The 27,938-nt window shown below is 42.1% G+C and overlaps 2 protein-coding genes across 4 annotated transcripts in view; both read right to left on the bottom strand.

The window, feature by feature from the left end:
* The window catches only part of LOC140680206 (uncharacterized), a 62,054-nt gene that overhangs the window by 11,837 nt on the left and 22,279 nt on the right, over positions 1 to 27,938 (bottom strand). For 2 of the 3 annotated variants that reach the window (XM_072916651.1, XM_072916654.1), the window contains exon 1: positions 6,624 to 7,125. The exons of the other annotated variant lie outside the window; for it this stretch is intronic. In XM_072916651.1, coding sequence (XP_072772752.1) covers positions 6,624 to 6,810 — 187 coding nt within the window. In that variant the 5' untranslated portion in view covers positions 6,811 to 7,125. Of the gene's footprint in view, positions 1 to 6,623; positions 7,126 to 27,938 lie in introns of those variants that run through there. 3 annotated transcript variants of the gene reach the window in all.
* Positions 24,011 to 25,186, bottom strand: LOC140680144 (uncharacterized). The gene has a single exon (XM_072916517.1). It carries the CDS (start codon positions 25,184 to 25,186, stop codon positions 24,110 to 24,112), a length of 1,077 nt encoding a protein of 358 aa, XP_072772618.1. The 3' UTR covers positions 24,011 to 24,109.

Here is a 27,938-nt window from a genome sequence, read left to right as displayed (position 1 = left end):
TCCTCAGTTCCCAAACGTTTACTGAGTGTTGTTAAAAGGAAAGGCCATGTAACACAGTGGTGAACATGCCCTTTCCCAACTACTTTGGCACGTGTTGCAGCCATGAAATTCTAAGTTAATTATTATTTGCAAAAAAAAAATAAAGTTTATGAGTTTGAACATCAAATATGTTGTCTTTGTAGTGCATTCAACTGAATATGGGTTGAAAAGGATTTGCAAATGATTGTATTCCGTTTATATTTACATCTAACACAATTTCCCAACTCATATGGAAACAGGGTTTGTAGTTTTGACTGACACTGTTAACACAATGACATTATTTGTGTTCTTCCGTTAAAAGTGTGTAGCAAAACAACCAATAAAAACACGGGGAATACCTCCTTTTTTTCCTAAAATGAATTCAAAAGTGGCATAGTGAGAACAAAAACAGACTTGGAAATTTGATGGGGGGTAATTTGAAAAGTTTTTATAAGTACGAGGCATCATTGATTGAGGCATTCTTAACTTTACACTCACTGATGTAAAGTGTGTAAATATTTTATTGTGTATACGGTCTATGACACCTAAACTTTATCTCTAAACTTAACCACAATCTTGTAATGACATAGTCATTACCATCATTTCAATATCATGGAAATAAAAAAAAATCTAATTCCAAAATCACTTAAATTGTATGTTTTTGTCATGATGCAAAATACTTTTTTGTGGTCATTTTGTTGGCTGGGTCAAAAGGAACTTTTACCAAAACATGTTTTACTATGTGGTGTTTTTATGGGGTATCTCCATCAACAATTCCTCTTTAGGAATTGGAGACCATCTACGACACGCTGAAGGAAAGCCAGTCACCTTTATGCTCTTTTAATTCATTTAAAAGCATTGACTACTTTGGTAACTGAAAATAAATGTTTACTTTCACTTATTGATGCATGTAAGTCAGAATCGGGAAGTGAAATTATAACTAATTAGATTTGATTACAGTATAAAATGTTTTTTGGTGAGTGTGTGAGTTTTGTGTAAACATGTTGATGCAGGGGGCAGCACAGTGGAACAGGGGTTAGTGTGTGTGCCTCACAATACAAAGGTCCTTGGCTCGGGATCTTTCTGTGTGGAGTTTGCATGTTCTACCCGTGACTTCTTGGGTTCCCTCCGGGTACTCCGGCTTCCTCCCACCTCCAAAGACATGCACCTGAGGATAGGCCCCTCCCACCTCCAAAGACATGCACCTGGGGATAGGCTGATTGGCAACACTAAATGGTCCCTTGTGTGTGAATGTTGTCTGTCTATCTGTGTTGGCCCTGTGATGAGGTGGCAACTTGTCCAGGGTGTACACCGCCTTCCGCCCGAATGCAACTGAGATAGGCACCAGCACCCCGAACGGGACAAGCAGTAGAAAATGGATGGCCTGATGGATGTTGATACAGGTTTACATCTTCTTGGGGACTGGAACACAGATATGTCCCGAAAGGATGCACCCATTTTTAAAACCTTCACTAAGCTGTGCCACCAACATTGTCTCACTTAGCTCATTAAGCAAACTACCAGGTTGAGTGAGTCCTTTTAAACCTTCATAGACCTCGTTGTTACTTCTGACCAGTCTAAGATCACCACAAGTGGAACTACTGTATGCGGCTTAAGTGATCATTCCATCATTTTCTATACCCGTAAAGAACATAGAACCGAGGCTGATGGCCACAAAACAAGCGAAGCTACAATCCTTAAAACCTAGACTAGCAAGGCTTTCAATGACAAACTGGCACATTAAGACTCGCCTGGTACTTGCAAGTACACAGGTTTTTGGGTCAATTCCTAACCTCAGAAAAGTAGATAACTTCACAGTCAAAGTGGGTGACAATATTATAACAAACAAAAATGAGATTACCGTATTTTCCGCACTATAAGGCGCACCGGATTATAAAGTGCACCTTCAATGAATGGCCTATTTTAAAACTTTGTTCATATATATTTCTATTAGTATTTGTATTGCTCCATTTGTAGTGTAATAATGTTCATTGTCATTTCTGTATTATTTTTTATTTTTGCTAACTGCTTATTTGCTATCACGTTGTTGTGTTTGCTGTTGTTGTTTATGTCTCTCTGTCTAATCCCCCTCTTGTCCCCACAATGTCCCCCTCTGTCTTCTTTGTTTTCTCTTTCTATCCCCTCTTGCTCCGGCCCGGCTGCACCAAATGATAATATAAATACATTTAATAAAGTCAAATACAAATAAGGCAACAAGAGAAGTATCCTACACTTCTCTTTTGTAAAGTCAATCTGAACAGCCGAAATGGGCATCTACATCAACTATATGATTTGTCTGAGAAGCTGGACAGGACAAAAAATACAAAATAAATAATAATAATAATGTATTCATGATTGTTAAATGTCATTTTGTAAAAATCCTAATAATTTTTTTTTTTTTTTTTTTTTTTCACTAGGCAAAACTCAACAGCCACAAGCAGGACAGACTAAAAGGAAAACTTCCAATGGAGACAAAGTTGCTGAATGCAGTAGAAGACGACGTCCAGATAAAGAAGAGACTTCTGGACATGATGGAGACATCAGAGAAGCAATCATCTGACAATTTAGACAAACTAACCTCAAATTACTAAGCCAAAAATATTGACTTACTAAGTCATAATAATAACATACTTAGTATCTCAGGTAACTAGGACTGTTTTGTGTTTTGTTTGTACTTTACGGAAAAATATGGAGATATATATCGTATATCGCCATTCTGCCAATGGAGCGGAAAACACAACCAAAAATTGTAGGCTTCTTTATTTCTCTAATATTTTTATTTATTATAAGATATTGTTATTTGGTTATTTTTTAGTAAACAATGTGTTCAATGTAATCAGAGTCTGTAGTCTATTGCCCCCCCAGGCTGTGGTGGCAGCGACGAGGTGGAGACGTGATGGTGGTGACAGGCCGAGTTACACTGTTCCTTACACCCACCGACCCCCTTCCCCGTCCGGCCGCCTATCCCGGGCGACGCCCCCTCCCACCACCTTAACTAACACATTTTCTGGGGGAAACACTGAGCAGTGAATGTGCACCGTGATGAAAGTGTAGCCTTTCCTATGCAAACTTCTCATAACTCCTTCAAACAATCAATCACACATTGTTACAAACTGAGAGGAACATCAACCTCAAACTGTCTCGTTTTCATGAAGAATGTAAATGAAAGCATTGCATCATCCCCACAAGACAAACCATCTTCCTATTAAGTTCAACTTAAAGTACCAATGATTGTCACACACACACTAGGTGTGGAGAAATTATTCTCTGCATTTCACCCATCACCCTTGATCATCCCCTGGGAGGTGAGGGGAGCAGTGAGCAGCAGCAGTGGCCGCGCCCGGGAACAATTTTTGGTGATTTAACCCCCAATTCCAACCCTTAATGCTGAGTGCCAAGCAGGGAAGGTAATGGCTCATATTTTTATAGTCTTTGGTATGACTCGTCTGGGGTTTGAACTCACAACCTACCCATCTCAGGGCGGACACTCTAACCCAGGGGTCACCCGCGGGCACCGGTCGCCCGTAAGGACCAGATGAGTCGCCCGCTGGCCTGTTCTAAAACTCTTTTTTTTTTAAATCAACATAGAAATAACACAAGATACACTTTCCATCAGTGCATCAACCCAAACAACCTCCCCCCCATCCACACTCATCCACACCCACTCACACAAAAGGGGTTATGTCTTTCTGCTACCAATATCCTGGTTCCCACAACATAGACAACACATCTGCAAGGGACACAGTCCCTGAAGCACACATGATTGTATGTGCTGCTGGTCCACTAACATTTTCATTAATTACTATTTTTATGTAATTATTTTTATATTGTTTTACATTCTTTTTTTATCCAATATTTTTATTTTTATTTATCTTATTTTATTTTTTAAAAAAGGACCTCATCTTCACCAGACCAGGTTGTCAATGAAATTAGATTTGTTTAAAGGTTTTTTAAAACCAGGTTCAGTCCAGATAATATCCAAGTGGGACTCAGCAACACACACCTTCATTCATGTACACTGAAGAAAATTAGGGAACACAACAGATTGCATATAATTTATAAACAAAATTACATTTTCAAAATAAGCATTTATGTACAATCCAGATTATGTCCAGGTCACTCAAATTAGGGAACACAACAACAGATAGCATATCATCTATAAACATAATTATACTTTCAAAATAAGCCTTTGAGGACTGTCCATCTTTTTTGGCATCATTATCGTTTTCAACCATGTAACTTTATAAAGTTAAAAAATACTGAATAAATGTTTTAAAGAAAGTAATACTAAGTGAATATCTGTTGTTAGCCTTAAAAATAAACATTTTACCGAGTACTATAATTAAATTGACTAAATCATGATTGTCAATGAACTCTCCTAAAATAACAGAAACCACATCAAGCTTCATAAACAAACCAATCCTTCAACACATTTTTTCAACTTCCACCCAAAACGAAGACACAATATGACAATACCAAAACAAATGCAGGGTGGATTCAGACTCCTGACAACAAAATCGGCAGTCATCTGATTCTGTCATATTCCATAATTTTAACATTTTCCCCATCTGTAAGAAGTTATAAATAATTTTAATTTGAAAATAACAATTTTGCACATCGATAGTATTTTTGTAGATTACTTTGAATATGGCATCCCACGGCAACGGGCAGTCAAAAAAGTCCTCCCATTTTCCAAATGTGTTGTATGGGCCAGCCTTCAAAGATTTCTTTATTAAATAAAAATTATATATTTTTCTATTTATTTTAGTTCCTTTTTGCCAACTGGAATTTCTTATTAGAGGTTTACAAACTAATAATTTAGTAGTTCCATAATTAATTATTTGTTTCCATCTTTTCCCAATGACTCCAGTTAGTTGATTAAATGAAAAGCTTGAGCAAGCATCACCATACATAGTTCTAAATTCATCATACTTCATCATCTTACCATTCTCATTGATAATATCATTGACAAAAATCATTCCTCTTTCAAACATATTTTTCCAAAAGAAAGGCTTTCCATCTGTTACAATATTAGAGTTCATCCATATTATCTGCTGCAAAATATCGTCTCTATTTTCTGGCACATACAATTGAAAACACCACCATGAGTGGATTGTTTCCTTTATGAACCCCGCCATGTTTCCCAGCAGACTCTCTACATAAGAAAAATGGGAGGGGATCATTTGTAAAAAATGATACCATTTCTTTTGATACAGTACATGTTTTTTGTCCAACAGGACACTTGTGTACCACTCAGTGTTTAAATACATATTTGGAACAATTGATGCCTTTAAAGACAGACACAAAGATTCAAGGTTGAGAAGTTTCATATTCATACTCGTTGTACAAAACCTTTTTTTTAATATTTTCTGGTTTGCTGTCCCAGACAAAATCGAAGACCCTCTGCTCATAAATCTTAAAAAAGTTTTGTGATGGAGCTGGTAATGACACAAACAAATAAATAAATTGAGGAATAATTAACAAGTTGACAATAGATATTTTACCATACAAGGTTAAGGATTTCCCTTTCCATAATTGCATAATTTTGTCCAGCTTTCTTAGTCGATTATCATAATTTACTGAGCCTAGATCTTCCAGATTCTCTGGGACAAAAACAACAAGTATGTTAACTGGACCATCTGTCCACAAAACAGGCACTTTGCATTCCATTCGAAAGGACGTTCCCTTTAGATTTCCGATCCTTAACATTTTACAAGTATCATAATTAAGCTTAAGGCCAGATTGCTGTGAAAATATGTCCAAAAGATTAAGAAGGTTCCGCAAACAATAAGGACAAATCTTATCTTTGTGAATCAGCCTTTTCTGACATGAACTTCATCAAGAACAAACACAGAACACGCCTGACTGATGCACATCTGCAAGACTCACTCAGAGTTGCAGTGTCAAGTTACACACCAGAGTACAACACACTAGTTAACAGCAAACACACTAGTTAACAGCAAACACACTAGTTAACAGCATGCAATGCCAGGCTTCCCACTAACTAACAAAGAAACAGATAACAGATTTGGTGTCCAGTTCAAAGTGTGACATGATTTACTTAAACATTTGAGAGTTGACTTTTGTATTTTACATGAGTTATTATTTGTACAAACATGGTGCAAAGTAATTTTATAATTTGTTAAACAATGTTAGTGGCTCGCTAGTTAAAATGGGATATTGTGATTTCACAAGACTGTCTTAGAAGTGATCATTTGAAAATGTTCAATTTGAAAAATGTGCACTTAGAGAAAATATAAAATTAAAGTGTTGCATATTGATATTTATCTGTTTCTATATATATGTATTGTGAGAAATCATTAAGATGATCAGTGTTTCCACAAAGATAAATATCATTAATTATTAATAATAACATAGAGTTCAAGGTAAATTGAGCAAATTGGCTATTTCTGGCAATTTATTGAAGTGTGTATCAAACTGGTAGCCCTTCGCATTAATCAGTACCCAAGAAGTAGCTCTTGCTTTCAAAAAGGTTGGTGACCCCTGCTCTAACCACTAGGCCACTGATTGACCATCTATTGAAGAAAGGTGTTAATAATCAAATATAAAGTTAGCAAACATGTGAGAGTAAGAAGTCAACAAACCTGTTTTGTGTAACACAACTTGATGTTTCTTGAAAACAGCGTCCAATAGTAGCTTGTTCTCCTCCTTTGTTCTAGAAAGTTCCGCCTCGTATTCTGCTATCGTTCTTTCTAACACTACAAATATTTCTTCAACGGCAGCAGTTAGTCGCTGATCCACCAACGCTCTCAACATGTGTAATGTAGACATTTTCACACAATCACAACACTTTACTCTCACACTTGATCTCTACTTAGCGATGTGTTGATAACGTCTGTTAGCAGCTAACAAGCTAAGCTAACTAGCGAGCTAAGCTAACTAACAAGCAAAGATAGCAGGAGATCTAGCAAAGTGCTTCTAGCACATCGAGACGCTTCTATCCTTGAATAAAGACTCAAAGATGTATTTTATACGACGTAAATATGTCAAACTGGAGAACAAATAAGACTGACTTATTAGCGTCCTTCTGGCTTCTTTCTGCGTCAATGTGCTTTCACGACAGTTGGCACGCTTGACGTTACAAGACGGTTCTGCTCTCGTCTATGACTGCTCTGCTCTCGCGAGATGTGTCATGCGCAGAAGACTCAAAGCTTTGTAGTAAATCAGGAGCGTGATCACTTTTTGATTTTCTACATTTATTTTGCATTATTGACTTTGTTAAAACTGTTGTTTGTAATAAAGTGATTAATTTTATTATTTTGTTGTAATTGTTTCACTAACTAAAATGATGTATATATTGGTGTATTATTCACCAATAAAACAATACATTTTGGCCTTGTGTTTTATTCTGGTGATAATGAAAAATGAGGTAAAAGGCAAAGTGAAAGTGAAACTAAGCTACTGCCTCTAGCCTACACGTCAATTTATCGTGTGGTAGCCAAAAGTCACCAGTAGATGGCAGTACAGTATTGTAAAGTCCTACATATAGTACCATTGAAATGTTGCTGGTCATATTAATAAAACACTAAATCCTTTATTTTTGACAAAATACCTCTAGTAGTGATACAAATGTGCTCTGGCAAAATAATCTTATTTCCTTTTTTTGGCTTGAAAGAAGCTATGAAAATAAACATGACAAAAAATGAGTAGTTCTCAGGAAGAAAAAGAGGTTGTAGATGATGTGAAAGGACCAAATCCTCTGTTTAAGAATAATACGAATAATAATAATCAATGTTATTTATAAGGTGCCTTTCTAGAGACGATACAAACATTACAACATTGAACAATATAAAACAGAACATGTCAGTTTAGACAAGAAACTAGAAATAGCTCAAATTAAAGTGAATAAGCATTCTGGAATAAGTGTGTTCTTGATTTGAAAAGGCTAAATGAGTCCATATTGTGTAAGTCTTATATATATATATATATATATATATATATATATATATATATATATATATATATATATATATATACAGTCAAGAAAATAAGTATTTGAACACCCTGCTATTTTGCAAGTTCTCCTACTTCGAAATCATGGAGGGGTCTGAAATGTTCACGGTAGGTGCATGTCCACTGTATTATCCTGAATCAGATGCACCTGTGTGAGGTCGTTAGCTGCATAAAGACACCTGTCCAGCCCATACAATCAGTAAGACCCAAACATTCAGCATGGCTAAGAGCAAAGAGCTGTCCAAAGACACCAGAGACAAAATTGTACAACTCCACAAGGATGGAAAGGGCTACGGAGAAATTGCCAAGCATCCATCCATCCATCCATTTTCTACCGCTTATTCCCTTTGGGGTCGCGGGGGCGCTGGAGCCTATCTCAGCTACAATCGGGCGGAAGGCGGAGTACACCCTGGACAAGTCGCCACCTCATCGCAAATTGCCAAGCAGCTTGGTGAAAAAAGATCCAGTGTTGGAGCAATCATTAGAAAATGGAAGAAGCTAAACATGACGGTCAATCTCAATGGAAGTGGAGCCCCATGCAAGATATCACCTAGTGGGGTCTCAATGATGCTAAGAAAGGTGAGGAATCAGCCCAGAACTACACGGCAGGACTTGGTCAATGACCTGAAAGGAGCTGGGACCACTGTTTCCATGGTCACTGTTGGTAATACACTAAGACGTCAGGCTTTGAAATCATGCATGGCACGGAAGGTTCCCCTGCTTAAACCAGCACATGTTAAGGCCCGTCTTAAGTTTGCCAATGACCATTTGGATGATGCAGAGGAGTCATGGGAGAACGTTTTGTGGACAGATGAGACCAAAATTGACCTTTTTGGTCATAATTCCACTATGCGTGTTTGGAGGAAGAAGAATGATGCGTACCATCCCAAGAACACCATCCCTACTGTGAAGCATGGGGGTGGTAGCATCATGCTTTGGGGGTGTTTTTCTGCTCATGGGACAGGACGACTGTACTGTATTAAGGAGAGGATGACTGCAGCCATGCATTGTGAGATTTTGGCCAAAAACCTCCTTCCCTCAGTCAGATCATTGAAGATGGATCTTCCAACATGACAATGACCCAAAGCACACAGCCAGGAAAACCAAGAAGTGGCTTTGTAAGAACCATATCAAGGTTCTAGCCAGTCTCCAGACCTAAATCCAATTGAAAATCTTTGGAGGGAGCTGAAAGTCTGTGTTACTCAGCGACAGCCCAGAAACCTGACTGATCTAGAGAAGATCTGTGTGGAGGAGTGGGCCAAAATCCCTCCTGCAGTCTGTGCAAACCTGCTGAAGAACTACAGGAAACGTTTGACCTCGGTAATTGCAAACAAAGGCTACTCTACCAAATATTAATGTTGGTGTTCAAATACTTATTTTCAGCTTTATCACACAAATACATTGTTAAAAAATCATAGATTGTGATTGCTGGATTTTTTTCTTTTTAGGTTCTCTCTCATACAGTGGACATGCAAATACCATGAACATTTCTGACCCCTCCATGATTTCTAAGTGGGAGAACTTGCAAAATAGCAGGGTGTTTAAATACTTATTTTCTTCACTGTATGTAAATGTATATATATATATATATATATATATATATATATATATATATATATATATATATATATATATATATATATATATATATATATATATGTATGTATGTGTGGGAAAAAAAATCACAAGACTATTTCATCTCTACAGGCCTGTTTCATGAGGGGGGGTACCCTCAATCATCAGGAGATTTTAATGGGAGCATTCGCATACCATGGTTTATATAGGGCACAGAGTGGGTGGGTACAGGCTGGCCTAGGGGCGTGGTGATTGGCTCATGTGTTACCTAGGAGGTGTTTCCGTCTATGGCGGCATGTTGTTACAATTTCGCTGCGCTTGTTGAGGGATGACAGGTCTGGACGGTAAATAATAAACAGTTTCTCTTTCAAGCATAGGTTGCATCTTTTATTACCACTATTGTAAGGTGTGCTGGATGCAAGAATTTGCCATGTTATTGAATATTCAACATTATTGTCTCTGAGGTCCCAAATGTGTTTGCTGAGTTCTGTGGTATTTCGCAGGTTTGTGTTCCTGAAAGAAGCCTTGTGATTGTTCCATCTGGTTTTGAATTCACCCTCGGTTAATCCTACATATGTGTCGGATGTGTTAATGTCCTTGCGTATTACCTTAGATTGGTAGACAACTGATGTTTGTAAGCACCCCCCGTTGAGGGGGCAATCAGGTTTCTTTCGACAGTTACATGCTTTGTTGGTTTTGGAGTCGCTCTGACTGGGGGTCGACGGCTCATTTGCAATTGTTTTGTTGTGGTTTGAGATGATTTGTCGTATATTGTTCATGCAGCTGTAGCTCAATTTAATGTTGTTCTTGTTGAATACTTTCCTTAGGTTGTTGTCTTTGGGAAAGTGTTTGTCAATCAGATTGAGGAATTTGTGTCCAATGTTCGTTGAGACGTTTTTGCTGTATGGGGGGTTGTACCAGATGATGTCGTTTCGTTTTCTGTTCTTTTTTGGCTGGTTTCCTGGCGTGGGTTCATAGGTGAGGGTGAAATTGTATCCGCTTTCATCAAGGGCTTTTTGGTACGGGGGGGTTGCTTGGTCAAATTCAGCTTTGCTAGATGACAGCATCGATAGCCTTTTATTGATTCCGGTAGGTATTCTTTTCGTGGTGGTGGGTGGGTGGTTGCTGTCATGGTGCACGTATTGGAGTGTTGTGTTGGGTTTCGTGAATGGTTGGTAGCTGTTATTTCTCAGGTTGAAAGTGACGTCAAGGAAGTTGACGGTTTGCTTGTTGGCTTCAATCGTGATCCGTAGGCCGTTCTCTTTGAAAATTTGGCATATGCGCTTCTTGGTATTCTCGCTGCTCCTTGGCGAGGCGCGACACACTGCCAGTCCGTCATCACGGTAAATACCAAGGTTCAGATTGAGGCTAGCGAGCTTGACCAAGCAACCCCCCCGTACCAAAAAGCCCTTGATGAAAGCGGATACAATTTCACCCTCACCTATGAACCCACGCCAGGAAACCAGCCAAAAAAGAACAGAAAACGAAACGACATCATCTGGTACAACCCCCCATACAGCAAAAACGTCTCAACGAACATTGGACACAAATTCCTCAATCTGATTGACAAACATTTTCCCAAAGACAACAACCTAAGAAAAGTATTCAACAAGAACAACATTAAATTGAGCTACAGCTGCATGAACAATATACGACAAATCATCTCAAACCACAACAAAACGATTGCAAATGAGCCGTCGACCCCCAGTCAGAGCGACTCCAAAACCAACAAAGCATGTAACTGTCGAAAGAAACCTGATTGCCCCCTCAACGGGGGGTGCTTACAAACATCAGTTGTCTACCAATCTAAGGTAATACGCAAGGACATTAACACATCTGACACATATGTAGGATTAACCGAGGGAGAATTCAAAACCAGATGGAACAATCACAAGGCTTCTTTCAGGAACAAAAACCTGCGAAATACCACAGAACTCAGCAAACACATTTGGGACCTCAAAGACAATAATGTTGAATATTCAATAACATGGCAAATTCTTGCATCCAGCACACCTTACAATAGTGGTAATAAAAGATGCAACCTATGCTTGAAAGAGAAACTGTTTATTATTTACCGTCCAGACCTGTCATCCCTCAACAAGCGCAGCGAAATTGTAACAACATGCCGCCATAGACGGAAACACCTCCTAGGTAACACATGAGCCAATCACCACGCCCCTAGGCCAGCCTGTACCCACCCACTCTGTGCCCTATATAAACCATGGTATGCGAATGCTCCCATTAAAATCTCCTGAGGATTGAGGGTACCCCCCCTCATGAAACAGGCCTGTAGAGATGAAATAGTCTTGTGATTTTTTTTCCCACACATACATATATTGCGCTCTACTACGGTTTCGAGCACTATTTTTTGGATAACCTTATTAAGACATATATATATGTATATATATATATATATATATATATATATATACACAAGCCAAAAGCAGTGAAGTTGTCACGTTGTGTAAATGTTAAATAAAAAGAGAATACAACAAATCCTTTTCAACTTATATTCAATTGAATAGACTGCAAAGACAAGATATTTCAAGTTCACACATCAACTTAGAATTTAATGGCAGCAACACATTGCAAAAAAGTTGTCAGAGGGGCACTTTTTACCAGTGTGTTACATGGCCTTTCCTTTTAACAACACTCAGTAAAGGTTTGGGAACTGAGGAGACACATTTTTGAAGGGGAATTATTTCCCATTCTTACTTGATGTACAGCTTAAGTTGTTCAACAGTCTCCCTTCTCATATTTTAGCCTTCACACATTTTCAATGTCTGGACTACAGGCAGGCCAGTCTAGTACCCGCAGTCTTTTACTATGAAGCCACGTTGATGTAACACGTGGCTTGGCACTGTCTGGCTGAAATAAGCAGGGGCGTCCATGGTAACGTTGCTTGGATGGCAACATATGTTGCTCCAAAAGCTGTATGTACCTTTCAGCATTAATGGCGCCTTCACAGATGTGTAAGTTACCCATGTCTTGGCCACTAATACACCCCCATACCATCACACATGCTGCCTTTTACACTTCCACTCTAGAACAATCTGGATGGTTCTTTTCCTCTTTGGTCCGGAGGACACGACGTCCACAGTTTCCAAAAACAATTTGAAATGTGGACTCGTCAGACCACAGAAGACTTTTCCACTTTGTATCAGTCCATCTTAGATGAGCTCAGGCCCAGCGAAGCCGGTGGCGTTTCTGGGTGTTGTTAGAGAGGTTAAGGGTATACCTTACGTCAAAAATGATTTACAACCTTGGTGTCAAAGGTCAAAGGGGGGTGGGGTTATGGAAAGGTCAGAGGGAGGGGGGAGTGAAGGGGGGGGGGGGGGTGTACCTTACGTCAAAATTAGATTTATGGCCCTAGAAGAGGAGGTGGTGTTATGGAAAGGTCAGACGGAGGTGGGAGTAAGGGGGGTGAGTGTAACTTTAGCCCAAAACGAGATTTATGGCCTTGGAAGAGGAGGGGGGTTCATTTGGGAGGATTTAAGAGCGGAAGAGGCTAAAAAATATGAATATGAAATTAATAGGTATTAGGAGCATGAATGGGTTATTGATGAATATGAATGACATTTGACCGACATTTCCCCAACACATCCACACACACACACACGCACACACACACACATATATATATGTGAATGGGGTTGGTTATAACAAAGTCTTTGTTAGTACGAGCGCCAAGAGGAAATGGAAAAGATGGAGAAGCCCTTTGTTTCAGCAGCCATGATTAGTGAAACTCCAGTTTCCATTTATGAAAATAATAAAACTTACCTCGCCGCTCCTCGGAAAAGTAGGATTTTTCTGAATTGCACTCAAATTCCTCCAACTGAGTCTTTGCGTGAGAAATGGTGGTCGGAACCACGTTTGGCCGACATTGGAAGAGACTAAAAAATATGGATATGACAGACATTAAGGTTTTTCAGATTAGGTACCCAACCAAACAGAGACAGATACACAACAGTTTTGTAATATGTAATTCATTAATTTAGTCATTATTAACATACTGAGATTAAGAATATCTTATTTTTAATAAGGTTGGAAGTATTTCTCATAATTATTTTTCTTTGTACTTTGTAAGCACTATTATTTTTGAACAATCTCTTAAACTGGATCATATCAGTACAATTTTTAACTTATTTACTTAATCCATTCCGTAATTTAATTTCACATACTGATATGCTAAAAGTTTTAAGTGTTGTACGTCCCGAGGAAGAGGCTTTTTTCCCGGCAAAGACTCCCGACATTGAAGTCTTGCTCCGGGACAACATCATCAAAAAAGACGGCGAATGACTTACATGCCCGATGTAAGTTCTTTTTGCTTTCTGTACGTTTTTCCTTAAAGCTCCGGAGTTTTGAGGAGATCCTCACACTCGCCCGTCTTTCGCACAAATTAATTTTGCGCGCAGAGAAGTAGGCGGGGTCTGATTCCGGAGGTGGGGGTTGTTTCCGGGTGTGTGTGTGAGAGTGTTGAGTGAAAAAAGTCCTTCATATTTTTCTACCCACACTTTGTTGTTACATCCCTAATACCAACGAACAATAAAGACGGCAACTTTGTTCAGAAATATTTATTCATACCGTGGCGAAGTTGGTAGAGTGGCCGTGCCAGCAATCGGAGGGTTGCTACCATTCTACCATTCTAGTCACGTCCGTTGTGTCCTTGGGCAAGACACTTCACCCTTGCTCCTGATGGCTGCTGGTTAGCGCCTTGCATGGCAGCTCCCGCCATCAGTGTGTGAATGTGTGTGTGAATGTGTGAATGTGGTAATACTGTCAAAGCGCTTTGAGTACCTTGAAGGTAGAAAAGTATACAAGTATAACCCATTTATCATTTAATTATAAATGTGGTTTCGTAGGCGGGACAGAGGGCAAGGGAACAATGTGGGACAGCAATTGTCCATCTTATACCATGCTAATTGTTGTAAGGATAGTTTACATGAGCGGCCATACCTTGAGTTCCACCATATATAGGAGTCAAAGGGCTCCTATTATGAGTCGTCTAATTGGTGATCATACATTTGGCGGGTCGGGTGTTGGCACACACGGACGCACCTCAGTCAGCCTGGGCTTTCACCGATAGGACAGTTGGAGCAGTCCCCGTCCTCCACTCGTTCCTGGGAGGCGTACCCAGCAGTTGTCAGCTGATGTCGTGTTGTCAGGCAACATCAGGAAGTTCCTTCTGTGCGATATTGAATGTCAGGGCACAGTTCGTAAAGCAGGTCATTACAAGGTCGTCCTCTGTCACACCTGTATGATGTTCTGGCTGCAGATCGGAGCTTGTCTTGTTTAGAGTAGTTGGCACAGTCAAGTCACCCGCCTGAAAACCAGTTTCCACCCTGGCTTGACCTAGGATAACCGCGACCACCACCAGAGTCCGACTGTCTGGTTTTACATTTTGTTGAGGTTTCTTCCCTCCAGAATTTGGAGCTCAAAACACGTACACCCACTGTTGAATATACCCTAGCTGATTATTGACCTCTTGGTTCTTTTGACATTTAGTTTCAGCGATCTATATTTGAAGGAGTTGTTTCCTTGCTGCTCTGTCACAGCCTTGTCGTTATCCTCTTGCTTAGTTCAAATTTGCATATCACGTTTAAAATCACAGCATTAATTGTCCCATTAAACGTTAATCAATACTCCTCATTCAAAGATTCTTCATACCACATGTGTATTTAAGTCACTTTTTAATTCAACTAAAGATTATCTATAAGTTAATTAAACTATCATTTGTCTATCAGTTGGTTGGAGCACGCTGTCATGCTACACTTCACTTGTGCACTCTGACTTCCTGTCGTGCGTGATATTCTACAAAATAAAGCATGTATTTATTCTCGTTCCTCCACCTGCTCATTCAAAGCAGTCACAACATGCACACACACACACACACACACACACACACACACACACACACACACAGTGCTGGGCGCCAACTATCTTGATAGCGCAGCACAAATACACACAAGGCCGTGTGGACTTCTCCTCCTTCCAACACTCCACATATGGACTCTTATTATAGTCATTAATCTAGGCTTTTATTTGTAATTATTATTCAACACCATTCAAAGCAATGTCTAAATAAAAATAAAATACGTCTTATAATACGAACGTAGGTCCCTTCTCCTTAAACGGCGATTAACCCGTACAGCCCAGTTATCCCTACGTTCCCTTCCCTGACCTACACGGAAAACCGGCCTAAGGCGCCGTAGAATCACTGGGAATCACCCAACAATCCTACAGACATGGTGTCTGGTCACTTCCATATAATTTCACCAAGTTTCACCAAGGCTCTACCCTATGGAGCCCGAACTCCACCTGTCTATACTGCAGCAAATGTAAACAGAACGTGGTGACAAATATCAGCTCAGTTGATCTCCTTTACCGGAGTCACTGAACGGTCACCTAAAATGACTATTTTTCCCAGCCATGCAGCTTCCACATAGACAGATGTGTCGCACTTTCACAAACGTACCAATTTTTTATAGTCAGATGTACCACCAGTTTAGTTAAACCTGCCTTAAATTTAGCTGTATCCAACTTGTGCTAATCTGATGTACTTGCAGAAGAAGCCTCCTCTGCCGACAACGACAGAGGAGGGAGAGGTTAAGAAAATGTATTTGCCTCAAATTGTTTGTGCTTCACACTCCAAACCTCCAAAATTCTATTAACAATGCCCGTATTATCAAAACAAGAAATCACAAGTTTTCAAACAAACAGCCTTTCTGCCCGTGTTGGGTGTGGTCTCTCGCTGGCTTGGGGTCTGGCTGTCCCCTGTTTTTCTCGTGCCTTTTCCTCTGCCGAGTGCGTCTGTCTGCGGCCTGCTGCCGACCCTTGTGGGCGGCGCGGTGGGCCAGGCTCTGGGGTTCCTGTCGCTGTCCGGCTTGGCTGCGTGGGGAGGTGGTCCCTGGTTCCCTGGGCACCACACCTACTGTTTGTGGGTTGTGCTCTTGGGGAGGCTGGGGCCGTACTCTGGCTCCCACACACACTGGGAGTCAAATGTATTGTACATGCAAATTCACATATACTCACATACATACATACATACATACATATATACGTACCTACGCTCCCACATACATACACAAATACAGTACATATTTACATACTTAAAGTTCATACATCCACACGCACATTCATTATACAAACACACACTAACACATACTGTACATATACATTCACTGTACAAACACACATATACACATACTGTACATATACAAGTACATATGCACACATACACTCATGCACTTAATCATGTTTCATCAAACATATATTAACGTTGTTGCCCTAGGGTAAACTGGGTATAACACATGGCACACTGACAAAGCTTAACCTATTGTTACTATAACAATCTACAAGGTTAATGTAGGTTGCTTTTCTTTCTTCCCCTCCATTTTTCTGCATTCTTTTGTATCTCAAGATATCATTATGTATATGTATTGTTGCATTTAAACAACTGTATTGTTGATAATAGAGGCAAATTATTGGTATTGCTCATTATCAATAGCGCTATTTCTATTGGTATTTGTATTGCTCCATTTGTAGTGTAATAAGGGCCCAAAGACCCCCCGCAACCGGACGGGAAGACCGCCCCCGCCCCACCGGCAACCGGGCCCCCACGAGCCCACCCGCCACCCCCGGCCACACCACCCAAGTCAGCCGCCACAGGACCACCCAGCACGGGGCCACGGGAACCATCCACCCCACCCGCAGGGACCCCAACGATGGAGATGGAACAACCAGCAACCGCCCCGCCGAGTTCCCCCCCTGAGGTAGGGGATAAAAAATAAAAATAAAATATTAATAAAATATATTAAAAAATTAAAATAAATAAATAAATAAATATATTTAAAAAAAAGAATTAAAAGAAGACCACAGACATGCTGACACACAAGGTCACTACCCCAGCAACTGGCCGACTTGCAGCACCTAGCTACCACAGTAGACGCAGGGACTAGACCCAGCAGGCCCCAACCAAGACGGGCACCCAGAAGGGATGGACGGTGGGACCCAGGAGCTCCAGACACGCAGTCCGGATGCAGTAGCCTGAGGCGCCGACCCCCACCTGACAGGCAGGCCCAGAGTGTACCCCCAGAAATATACATACATATCTATATACATATACATACACATACACATACACATATACATACACATACACATACATGCACATATATATGTAACAGTCATTGATCTGCGTTGTGTATCTTGTAGTGAGGCGCACACACAAGAGTTGAATCATGGAGGATTTATTCACCTTTTTTGAATAGAAACAAAAACAACGGGGCGTCACACACAGTCCACGGCAAAAAGGATCTCTCTCCACAGCTCCGAGCATCAGTGCTCACTCAATTCAATTATGTATTCTTAATGTGGAAATAATAATAATAATAATAATAATAACTAAAATAGTAATAATAATAATAATAATGAAAAGGTAAATAAAGCATAAAATAGTCTCAATTAAATTAATAATAATAATAATAAAACACAGTATATAAAATATATACTTCAGCAAATAACAATATATATTAAGAAAAATGATCCTTAAAATGTGCAGTAATACACCTCATCTTTCCCACCCACATCGACTCTTTTTATATTTTTTATACAATAAACTATGTCAAAAATACCTCATAACATACATACCTTTTTTGAATAGAAACAAAAACAACGGGGCGTCACACACAGTCCACGGCAAAAACGATCTCTCTCCAGTAAAAATAAAGAAGAAAATAATACACACTCATATTAATGCTAGAGCGGCACACAAGATGTCCACACAGACACACAGCAGAGCCCCTGACCCGTGCATAAACTTACAAGACCAGGAAACCCCGCAACAACTGCCGCTAGCAATAGGCTAATCCACACATCATTTAGCATACAAAAGTCTTTTTTTTGTCACTAATTCAACAACCAACATTCAGGAATTCAACACGCATGCCCACCAACAAGTCACAAGACAGTGCGCATTCCCACAAAACACTTTTAAGAACGACAACCAAAAAGTTTATATAAAAAAAAAAAGGGAGAGAGACATAAACGTGACTTACCAGCTCCGAGCGTCAGTGCTCACTGAAGCTGGTCACAAAGGTGCAACGCCAAATCACCCCCCAGGGAAACAAAAAGGTATGTAATGGAAAATAATAGAGTGGAACCTATTTACAATGAGAAACACTTTTGGGGAAGTTCACCACAAAAAATGATGTGAATAAATGACCAAAATTAAAATAAAATAGAATAAAATTTAGCTCGGCTACATATATATATATATATATATATATATATATATATATATATATATATATATATATATAAATACATACATACATACACATACACACACATATACATACATAAACACAGTTCGACAGCCCCAACACCACCACGCACGCGCGCGCTGCCACCAGTCACAACATCAGCCACCCCCCTGCACCAGACCCATCAGCCACGAGCGCCCTCTCCACAAACAAACGGCATCAGAAACAGCAGCCGCAATACCCCCAGACAGCCAGCACCATCCAATCAAATCAAAGCGATCAAAAAAAACTGCGACCAGCAACCACACGCCAACAGGGTCACGGAGACCAGCCAGCGCCAGCCCGCCAGTCAGCCCAAACGCCAACACACAAACAAGAGACACCAACACCCCTCCCACCAAAAGACCCCACCATCCCAACCCAAACCCGCACAAACACACCACCGCCCAAACAACTGAGACACAGCATCTAGACCAGACATGGGGGCCGCGCCACCACCACATCAAGTCACCAACAGAGACCCCACAGAGCAAGGTCGGGCCACACGGGCACGGACCCCACCCAACAGGAAGTGAGACCCGCGCGACGCCACACACAAATAAATAATAAGATTAAACAAAAATAATAATAATAATTTTAAAAAAAATACAAAATTAAAAATTAAAAATTAAAAATTAAAAATTAAAAATTAAATACATAAATAAATGAATAAATAAATAAATAAATATATACATTAAAAAAACATATTGGCTCTTAACTAGTCATTAAGTGCTTATTAATGTTTTATTCGGCATGGCTGTTATGATCCGCTGCCCGGATCATATTTTTGTTTACGTTTTCGAGGTACTTGTGTTTTTTGTTAGTTTTGGACTCCTTGAGTTCCTGTTTGTACACCTGAGTTTGTTGCCATGGCTGCTTATTGTTTTCACCTGCCGCATGTGTTCCCGACGCACACCTGTTGGTCATCACTGACATTATTATTTAAGCCTGCCTTCCCTGTCATTCTGTCTTGCTTCCTAGTTTGTTCTCGTACAACAGATGACGACTTTTGTTTCCTACTCATGTCACTTGCTAGCTCCCACGCTAGCCCATTTAGTTTTTTGCCTTAAGTGCTATGAGCACGTTTTTGTTTGTTCTCTTTTGATTTAATTCTTAATAAATCATTTTTCCTACCTGTACGCTGTGTCTGACGCCCGTCTGCATTCCTGGGAGAACGAGCCCCGCATCACTATGCGCCCCGGTCGTCACAGTAGGAAGCAAGCAAGAAGAAGCTCTCTCGCTGCGGGCATGACGGAGGTAGATGAAGGTGCGTGGATGGTCTTCCGAGCGATGGAAGCAGAGACGCTCTGCTGTTCTCCAGATGAGGAGATGATATGGGGACCTGTAGGTGTTCTGGTCCCGATCGACTCCATCTGGCCCGGGGAGGTCCGCTCTCAGCCCACTCGCACGCGTCAGTGAAGGCGGAAGTCGCACAAAACGGCTTCGGCTCGCGATAGAGACGCGCCACCCCCGCAATTCTTCCCTCCGGAACACAGCCACCAACAAGCAGCCCAGGATTCCCCTCCTCAAATATCTGGTAATTCAATCGATCACTTTGCCAAAGATTTTTCCTACTGGCCTGTCAATCACTGGGACTGCAGCTATGACGTCATTCCGTTGTCGCCCCCTGAGGACACGCCCCCGTCCACTTTTGATGACGTCATAGACAAAGACATTTTTGTACATTCAGTCAATTCTTTCTGTCAGCCATTTACAAATTACTTTAATTCTATAATTAAGCATTATCAAGACATTTTTTTTAAATCAAAGTCTAGTCAGTCCCAGTCACCTTCTGATTTTCAAGCTCCGCCCCCAAATACTTTGGCCCCACCCCCTATGGCTCAAGCTCCGCCCACTCCTCTGTTTTCTCCCTCCTGGTCGTCCCTACAGTCCCATATTGGGGAGATGAATAGACAATGTGGACAATTTAAAGGTGAGGATTCTGCCCTCCTCCTGACCTCCCTCCACCCACCCCTGAAGACGGTTCCAAACAGCAACGAGCGCGTCTGGTATCCGCGTTTTGAGGGGGGGGCTAGTGCTGGGAGCTATGCTAGTGGGGTGGCACAACTGCATTTAGCCAAGCCGCAACCCCGGCCCGGCTACCGCCACCAGTTTTTCGGCGTGCTAAGCCGCAACCTCCATCCAGGCCTCCGCCACCAGTCCTTCGGTATACTAAGCCGCAGCCTCCTGCTCGGCCCCCGCCACCAGTTCTTCTGCGTGCTAAGCCGCAACCTCCTGCCCGGCCACCACCACCAGTCCTCCGGCATGCTAAGCCGAAACCCCCTGCCCGGCCGCCACCACCGGTTTTCCGGCATGCTAAGCCGCATCCTCCAGCCCGGCCGCCACCACCAGTCCTTCGGCCTGCTAAGCCGCAACCTCCTGCCCGGCCGCTACCACCGGTTTTTCAGCGTGCTAAGCCGCAACCTCCTGCCCGGCCGCCACCACCGGTTTTTCGGCCTGCTAAGCCGCAACCACCGGCCCGGCCACCACCACCAGTTCTTCGGCGTGCTAAGCCGCAAACCCCGGCCAGGCCACATCTGCCAAAGTCACGCCCAGCACCTGCTCCAAGTCTGGTTCTCGCACCAGCACCTGCTCCAAGTCTGGTTCTCGCACCAGCACCTGCTCCAAGTCTGGTTCTCGCACCAGCACCTGCTCCAAGGCTGGTTCTCGCACCAGCACCTGCTCCAAGGCTGGTTCTCGCACCAGCACCTGCTCCAAGGCTGGTTCCCGCACCAGCACCTGCTCCAAGGCTGGTTCCCGCACCAGCTCCTGCTCCAAGGCTGGTTCCCGCACCAGCTCATGCTCCAAGGCTGGTTCCCGCACCAGCACCTGCTTCCACGACGACAGCCCGGACGCCTGCACCTCTGACTCCGCCCACACCGGCAGACGAGCCGCCTGCTTCGCCTCTGGCTCCGCCCACGCCGGCAGACGATCCGCCTGCTCCGCCCACGCCGGCAGACGCGACGTCGACTCCTCCTACGGCGACGTCGACTCCTCTTGCTCCCACGGCGACGTCGACTCCTCCTGCTTCCACAGCGACATCGACTCCTCCTGCTCCCATGGCGACGTCGACTCCTCCTGCTCCCACGGCGACGTCTGCTTTCTCCTCGTCTCCGGTGGGCCTTCCCAGGGCGCCGCCGACTTCCTCGCCCTCATCGCCGTCTCAGCGACCTTGAGTGGTCCGGCTGCGCAAGCAGCTCTCTCAAAGGTCAGTGAATGGACGCCAGTGGCGCAAACAGCAGCGACGCCCAGGACGCCGTCATATAACTCTCCGACTGCTGAAATTCTGGCGCCACTCACGCCCACCTTCTCGGCGGCCACGCAGACCTCTCAAAGGTTTCTCATTGTCATCCCACTGGGTTGAGTTTTTCCTTGCCCTGATGTGGGATCTGAACCGAGGATGTCGTTGTGGCTTGTGCAGCCCTTTGAGACACTTGTGATTTAGGGCTATATAAGTAAACATTGATTGATTGACTGATTGAACCAGTACATATGTATATCATATTAAGATGCTAATCTATGGGATTATTAACAATTACAAATAAAATGATGTAATACTTAAATATTTAAAACTATCTAATCTATAAATGTAGAAGCGTATTAAAAAGATTGTTACACAAACAACAATGTTACATGTTATATGTGCTGATGTTGTTAGAAAGCATACTTGCCAACCCTCCCGGATTTTCCGGGAGACTCCCGAAATTCAGCGCCTCTCCCGAAAACCTCCCGGGACAAATTTTCTCCCGAAAATCTCCCGAAATTCAGGCGGACCTGAGTGACGTGTCGACAGCCTGTTTTCACGTCCGCTTTCCCACAATATAAGCAGTGTGCCTGCCCAATCAGGTTATAACTGTAGAATGATGGAGGGCGAGTTCTTGGTTTCTTATGTGGGTTTATTGTTAGGCAGTTTTATTAACGTCCTCCCAGCGCGGTAACAACACACAACAACAGCAGTCACATTTTCGTTTACCGTAAAGCAGTTCGTCTGCCGTAAACAGCAATGTTGTGACACTCTTAAACAAGACAATACTGCCATCTACTTTACATGCACATGTGACAATAACATCTACGGCTTTTAGAGAGTGCAGTGCACAACTGCGCACACAACAAGGAGATGAAGCAGAATGCATCATCAGAGAGGGTGTTCAGCATGGTTAGAAAAATAGTGACAGAGAATAGAACAAGGATGGACAATTCAACCCTTAACTCAACAATGAGTAGATGAGTGTTATATGTGTGTATATGTGTAAATAAATGAACACTGAAATTCAAGTATTTCTCTTATATATATATATATATATATATATATATATATATATATATATATATATATATACATACAGTATATATGTAATAAAATAAATATACATATATATATATATATATATATATAGCTAGAATTCACTGAAATTCAAGCATTTCTCTTATTTATATATTTATATATATATATATATATATATATATATATATACATACAGTATATATGTAATAAAATAAATATACATATATATATATATATATATATATATATATATATATATATATATATAGCTAGAATTCACTGAAATTCAAGCATTTCTCTTATTTATATATTTATATATATATATATATATATATATACATATATATATATATATGTATATATATATATATATATATATGTAATAAAATAAATATACATATATATACATATATATATTTCTACCGCTTATTCCCTATATATATATATATATATATATATATATATATATATATATATATATATATATATATATATATATATATATATAGCTAGAATTCACTGAAAGTCAAGTATTTCTTATATATATATATATATAAATATATATATATAAAATACTTGACTTGGTGAATTCTAGCTGTAAATATACTCCTCCCCTCTAACCAAGCCCCCTCACATGTCCCCCCGACTCACTCCATCCAACTCCCAGAAATCGACCGTCTCAAGTCGGCAAGTCTGTTAGACCATCAAGTCCAAATAAAAGTCCTTGACCAGTCCTCTTTCAAATCTGCATTCAGTGTGTGCTGATCTCAACCAGCACACTTGTGTTTCTTACACTGTACTTAGAAGACAATCTTTCACACACCACTGCCAATCAACACCTTCCTCTCCTGGTGTCTTCTCATGTGTGCTACAAGGTTTGATGGGTCACAAAAGATTCTGTTGCAGATTGAACAGGAATGTGATTTGTCACCAGTGTGTGTTCTAGAGTGTACTTTCACATTGTTACTTTGTGTAAAACCTTTACCACAGATTGAACAGGAAAAAGTTTTTCGCCAGTGTGCGTTCTCATGTGTACTTTCAAATGGTGGCTTTGTGTAAAACCTTTACCACAGATTGAACAGGAAAAAGGTTTTTCACCAGTGTGTGTTCTCATGTGTGCTACAAGGTTTGATCGGTCACAAAAGCTTCTGTTGCACATTGAACAGGAAAAAGTTTTTTCGCCAGTGTGTGTTCTCATGTGTACTTTCAAATTCTGACTTTGTGTAAAACCTTTACCACAGAGTGAACAGATAAAAGGTTTTTCTCCAGTGTGTGTTCTCATGTGTACTTTTAAATGTCCATTTGTTACTAAACATTTTCCACATTCTGAGCAAGAAAAAGGTTTTTCTCCAGTGTGTCTTCTCATGTGTACTTTTAAATGTCCACTTGTTACTAAACATTTACCACATTCTGAGCAAGAAAAAGGTTTTTCTCCAGTGTGTCTTCTCATGTGTCTTTTCAGAAGGCTATGGTACTTAAAGGTTTTGTCACAGTGGGAACACTTCAAGTGAGTGTTGTCAGTGTGACATGTCTTATCATCTTTAGAGTGTTCATCATCAGTGTCAGGAGAGTGTGACGTTGTGTCCTCACTATCTGATAGTGGAGCTAAGATCTTGTCTGCTTGTGATCCTCCACAGTGGTCTCCATCAGCTTCTGTTGTCATGTGTTGTGTTGAGCTGCTGCTTGGAGGCTCCGCCTCTCTCTTCTCCTCACTTTCACCTTTGACCTCATCATCTTCACTCTTCACAGGGACACCAGTCACTGGGAACTCCACCAGTCCTTCAATATGATCTCCCTCCTGACTGATGCTGTGTTCCGTCTCTTCCTTTCTAATGTGGGGGGTCAGTGAGTCTTCCTCTTCCTTTTTACAGGGAAGGGTCTGTGTCAAAGAGGAAAAGGAGACGCCAGAGGGTCCGTGGTGCCTGGTCTTCCACTTTGGTGGATCCTCCTTCAACATCCTGAAGCTACTCTCCTGTTTTTCAGGCAGAAGTTGTTCTTCACAGACGTCTGCAGGACACAAAATGACAAACATGCTTGAGAAATGTCCAGATTTGCTCAGTCACATGAGGCATTCAGTAAGTCCGCATGTACTTAAAGGGGAACATTATCACAATTTCAGAATGGTTAAAACCATTAAAAATCAGTTCCCAGTGGCTTATTTTATTTTTCGAAGTTTTTTTCAAAATTTTACCCATCACACAATATCCCTAAAAAAAGCTTTAAAGTGCCTGATTTTAACCATCGTTATATACACCCGTCCATTTTCCTGTGACGTCACATAGTGAAGCCAACACAAACAAACATGGCGGAAAGAACAGCAAGCTATAGCGACATTAGCTCGGATTCAGACTCGGATTTCAGCGGCTTAAGCGATTCAACAGATTACGAATGTATTGAAACGGATGGTTGTAGTGTGGAGGCAGGTAGCGAAAACGAAATTGAAGAAGAAACTGAAGCTATTGAGCCATATCGATTTGAACCGTATGCAAGCGAAACCGACGAAAACGACACGACAGCCAGCGACACGGGAGAAAGCGAGGACGAATTCGGCGATCGCCTTCTAACCAACGATTGGTATGTGTTTGTTTGGCATTAAAGGAAACTAACAACTATGAACTAGGTTTACAGCATATGAAATACATTTGGCAACAACATGCACCACTTTGAGAGTGCAGACAGCCCAATTTTCAATAATTTATATATTCTGTAGACATACCCTTATCCGCGCTCTTTTCCTGAAAGCTGATCTGTCCAGTTTTGGAGTTGATGTCAGCAGGCCAGGGAACCTAGGGTCGATATTCTTCTCTTGATCATCTTCGGGACGGTGTGAGCCAAGACATCCAGGGGGTTTAGCTCGCTCGTCTGCGGGAACAAACTGCCGCCATTGCTTGCCGTGCTACCGAGGCCCTTTGTCCCTGAATTGCTCACACACTCCGGCAGATTCAATGGGGGTCTGGCGGCAGATTTCTTTGACTTTATGGTTGGAAATGCATCTGCTTTGAGTGTCGCAGGATATCCACACATTCTTGCCATCTCTGTCGTAGCATAGCTTTCGTCGGTAAAGTGTGCGGAACAAACGTCCAATTTCTTGCCACTTTCGCATCTTTGGGCCACTGGTGCAACTTGAATCCGTCCCTGTTTGTGTTGTTACACCCTCCGACAACACACCCACGAGGCATGATGTCTCCAAGGTACGGAAAACAGTCGAAAAAACAGAAAATAACAGAGCTGATATGACTCAGTGTTTGTAATGTGTTTGAGGAAATGGCAGATTGCTTCCCGATGTGACGTCACATTGTGACGTCATCGCTCCGAGAGCGGATAATAGAAAGGCGTTTAATTCGCCAAAATTCACCCATTTAGAGTTCGGAAATCGGTTAAAAAAATAAATGGTCTTTTTTCTGCAACATCCATCCATCCATCCATCCATCCATCCATCTTCTTCCGCTTATCCGAGGTCGGGTCGCGGGGGCAGCAGCCTAAGCAGGGAAGCCCAGACTTCCCTCTCCCCAGCCACTTCGTCCAGCTCCTCCCGGTGGATCCCGAGGCGTTCCCAGGCCAGCCGGGAGACATAGTCTTCCCAACGTGTCCTGGGTCTTCCCCGTGGCCTCCTACCGGTCGGACGTGCCCGAAACACCTCCCGAGGGAGGCGTTCGGGTGGCATCCTGACCAGATGCCCGAACCACCTCATCTGGCTCCTCTTGATATGGAGGAGCAGCGGCTTTACTTTGAGCTCCCCCCGGATGGCAGAGCTTCTCACCCTATCTCTAAGGGAGAGCCCCGCCACCCGGCGGAGGAAACTCATTTCGGCCGCTTGTACCCGTGATCTTGTCCTTTCGGTCATGACCCAAAGCTCATGACCATAGGTGAGGATGGGAACGTAGATCGACCGGTAAATCGAGAGCTTTGCCTTCTGGCTCAGCTCCTTCTTCACCACAACGGATCGATACAGCGTCCGCATTACTGAAGATGCCGCACCGATCCGCCTGTCGATCTCACGATCCACTCTTCCCTCACTCGTGAACAAGACTCCGAGGTACTTGGACTCCTCCACTTGGGGCAAGATCTCCTCCCCAACCCGGAGATGGCACTCCACCCTTTTCCGGGCGAGAACCATGGACTCGGATTTGGAGGTGCTGATTCTCATCCCAGTCGCTTCACACTCGGCTGCGAACCGATCCAGTGAGAGCTGAAGATCTTGGCCAGATGAAGCCATCAGGACCACATCATCTGCAAAAAGCAGAGACCTAATCCTGCAGCCACCAAACCAGATACCCTCAACGCCCTGACTGCGCCTAGAAATTCTGTCCATAAAGGTTATGAACAGAATCGGTGACAAAGGGCAGCCCTGGCGGAGTCCAACCCTCACTGGAAACGTGTCCGACTTACTGCCGGCAATGCGGACCAAGCTCTGACACCGATTATACAGGGAGCGAACCGCCACAATAAGACAGTCCGTTACCCCATACTCTCTGAGCACTCCCCACAGGACTTCCCGGGGTACACGGTCGAATGCCTTCTCCAAGTCCACAAAGCACATGTAGACTGGTTGGGCAAACTCCCATGCACCCTCAAGGACCCTGCCGAGAGTATAGAGCTGGTCCACAGTTCCACGACCAGGACGAAAACCACACTGTTCCTCCTGAATCCGAGGTTCGACTATCCGGCGTAGCCTCCTCTCCAGTACACCTGAATAGACCTTACCGGGAAGGCTGAGGAGTGTGATCCCACGATAGTTGGAACACACCCTCCGGTTCCCCTTCTTAAAGAGAGGAACCACCACC

The sequence above is a fragment of the Nerophis lumbriciformis genome, linkage group LG28 (genome assembly GCF_033978685.3).
Source record: "Nerophis lumbriciformis linkage group LG28, RoL_Nlum_v2.1, whole genome shotgun sequence".
Classification (NCBI taxonomy): domain Eukaryota; kingdom Metazoa; phylum Chordata; class Actinopteri; order Syngnathiformes; family Syngnathidae; genus Nerophis; species Nerophis lumbriciformis.
Note: the sequence above shows the minus strand (reverse complement) of the source record. Positions and strands in the feature narration are given on the sequence as shown.

Excerpts from the sequence above, each read along its gene's own strand:
- LOC140680144 (XM_072916517.1), bottom strand. The coding sequence starts at position 25,186 with ATGTTTGTCATTTTGTGTCCTGCAGACGTCTGTGAAGAACAACTTCTG.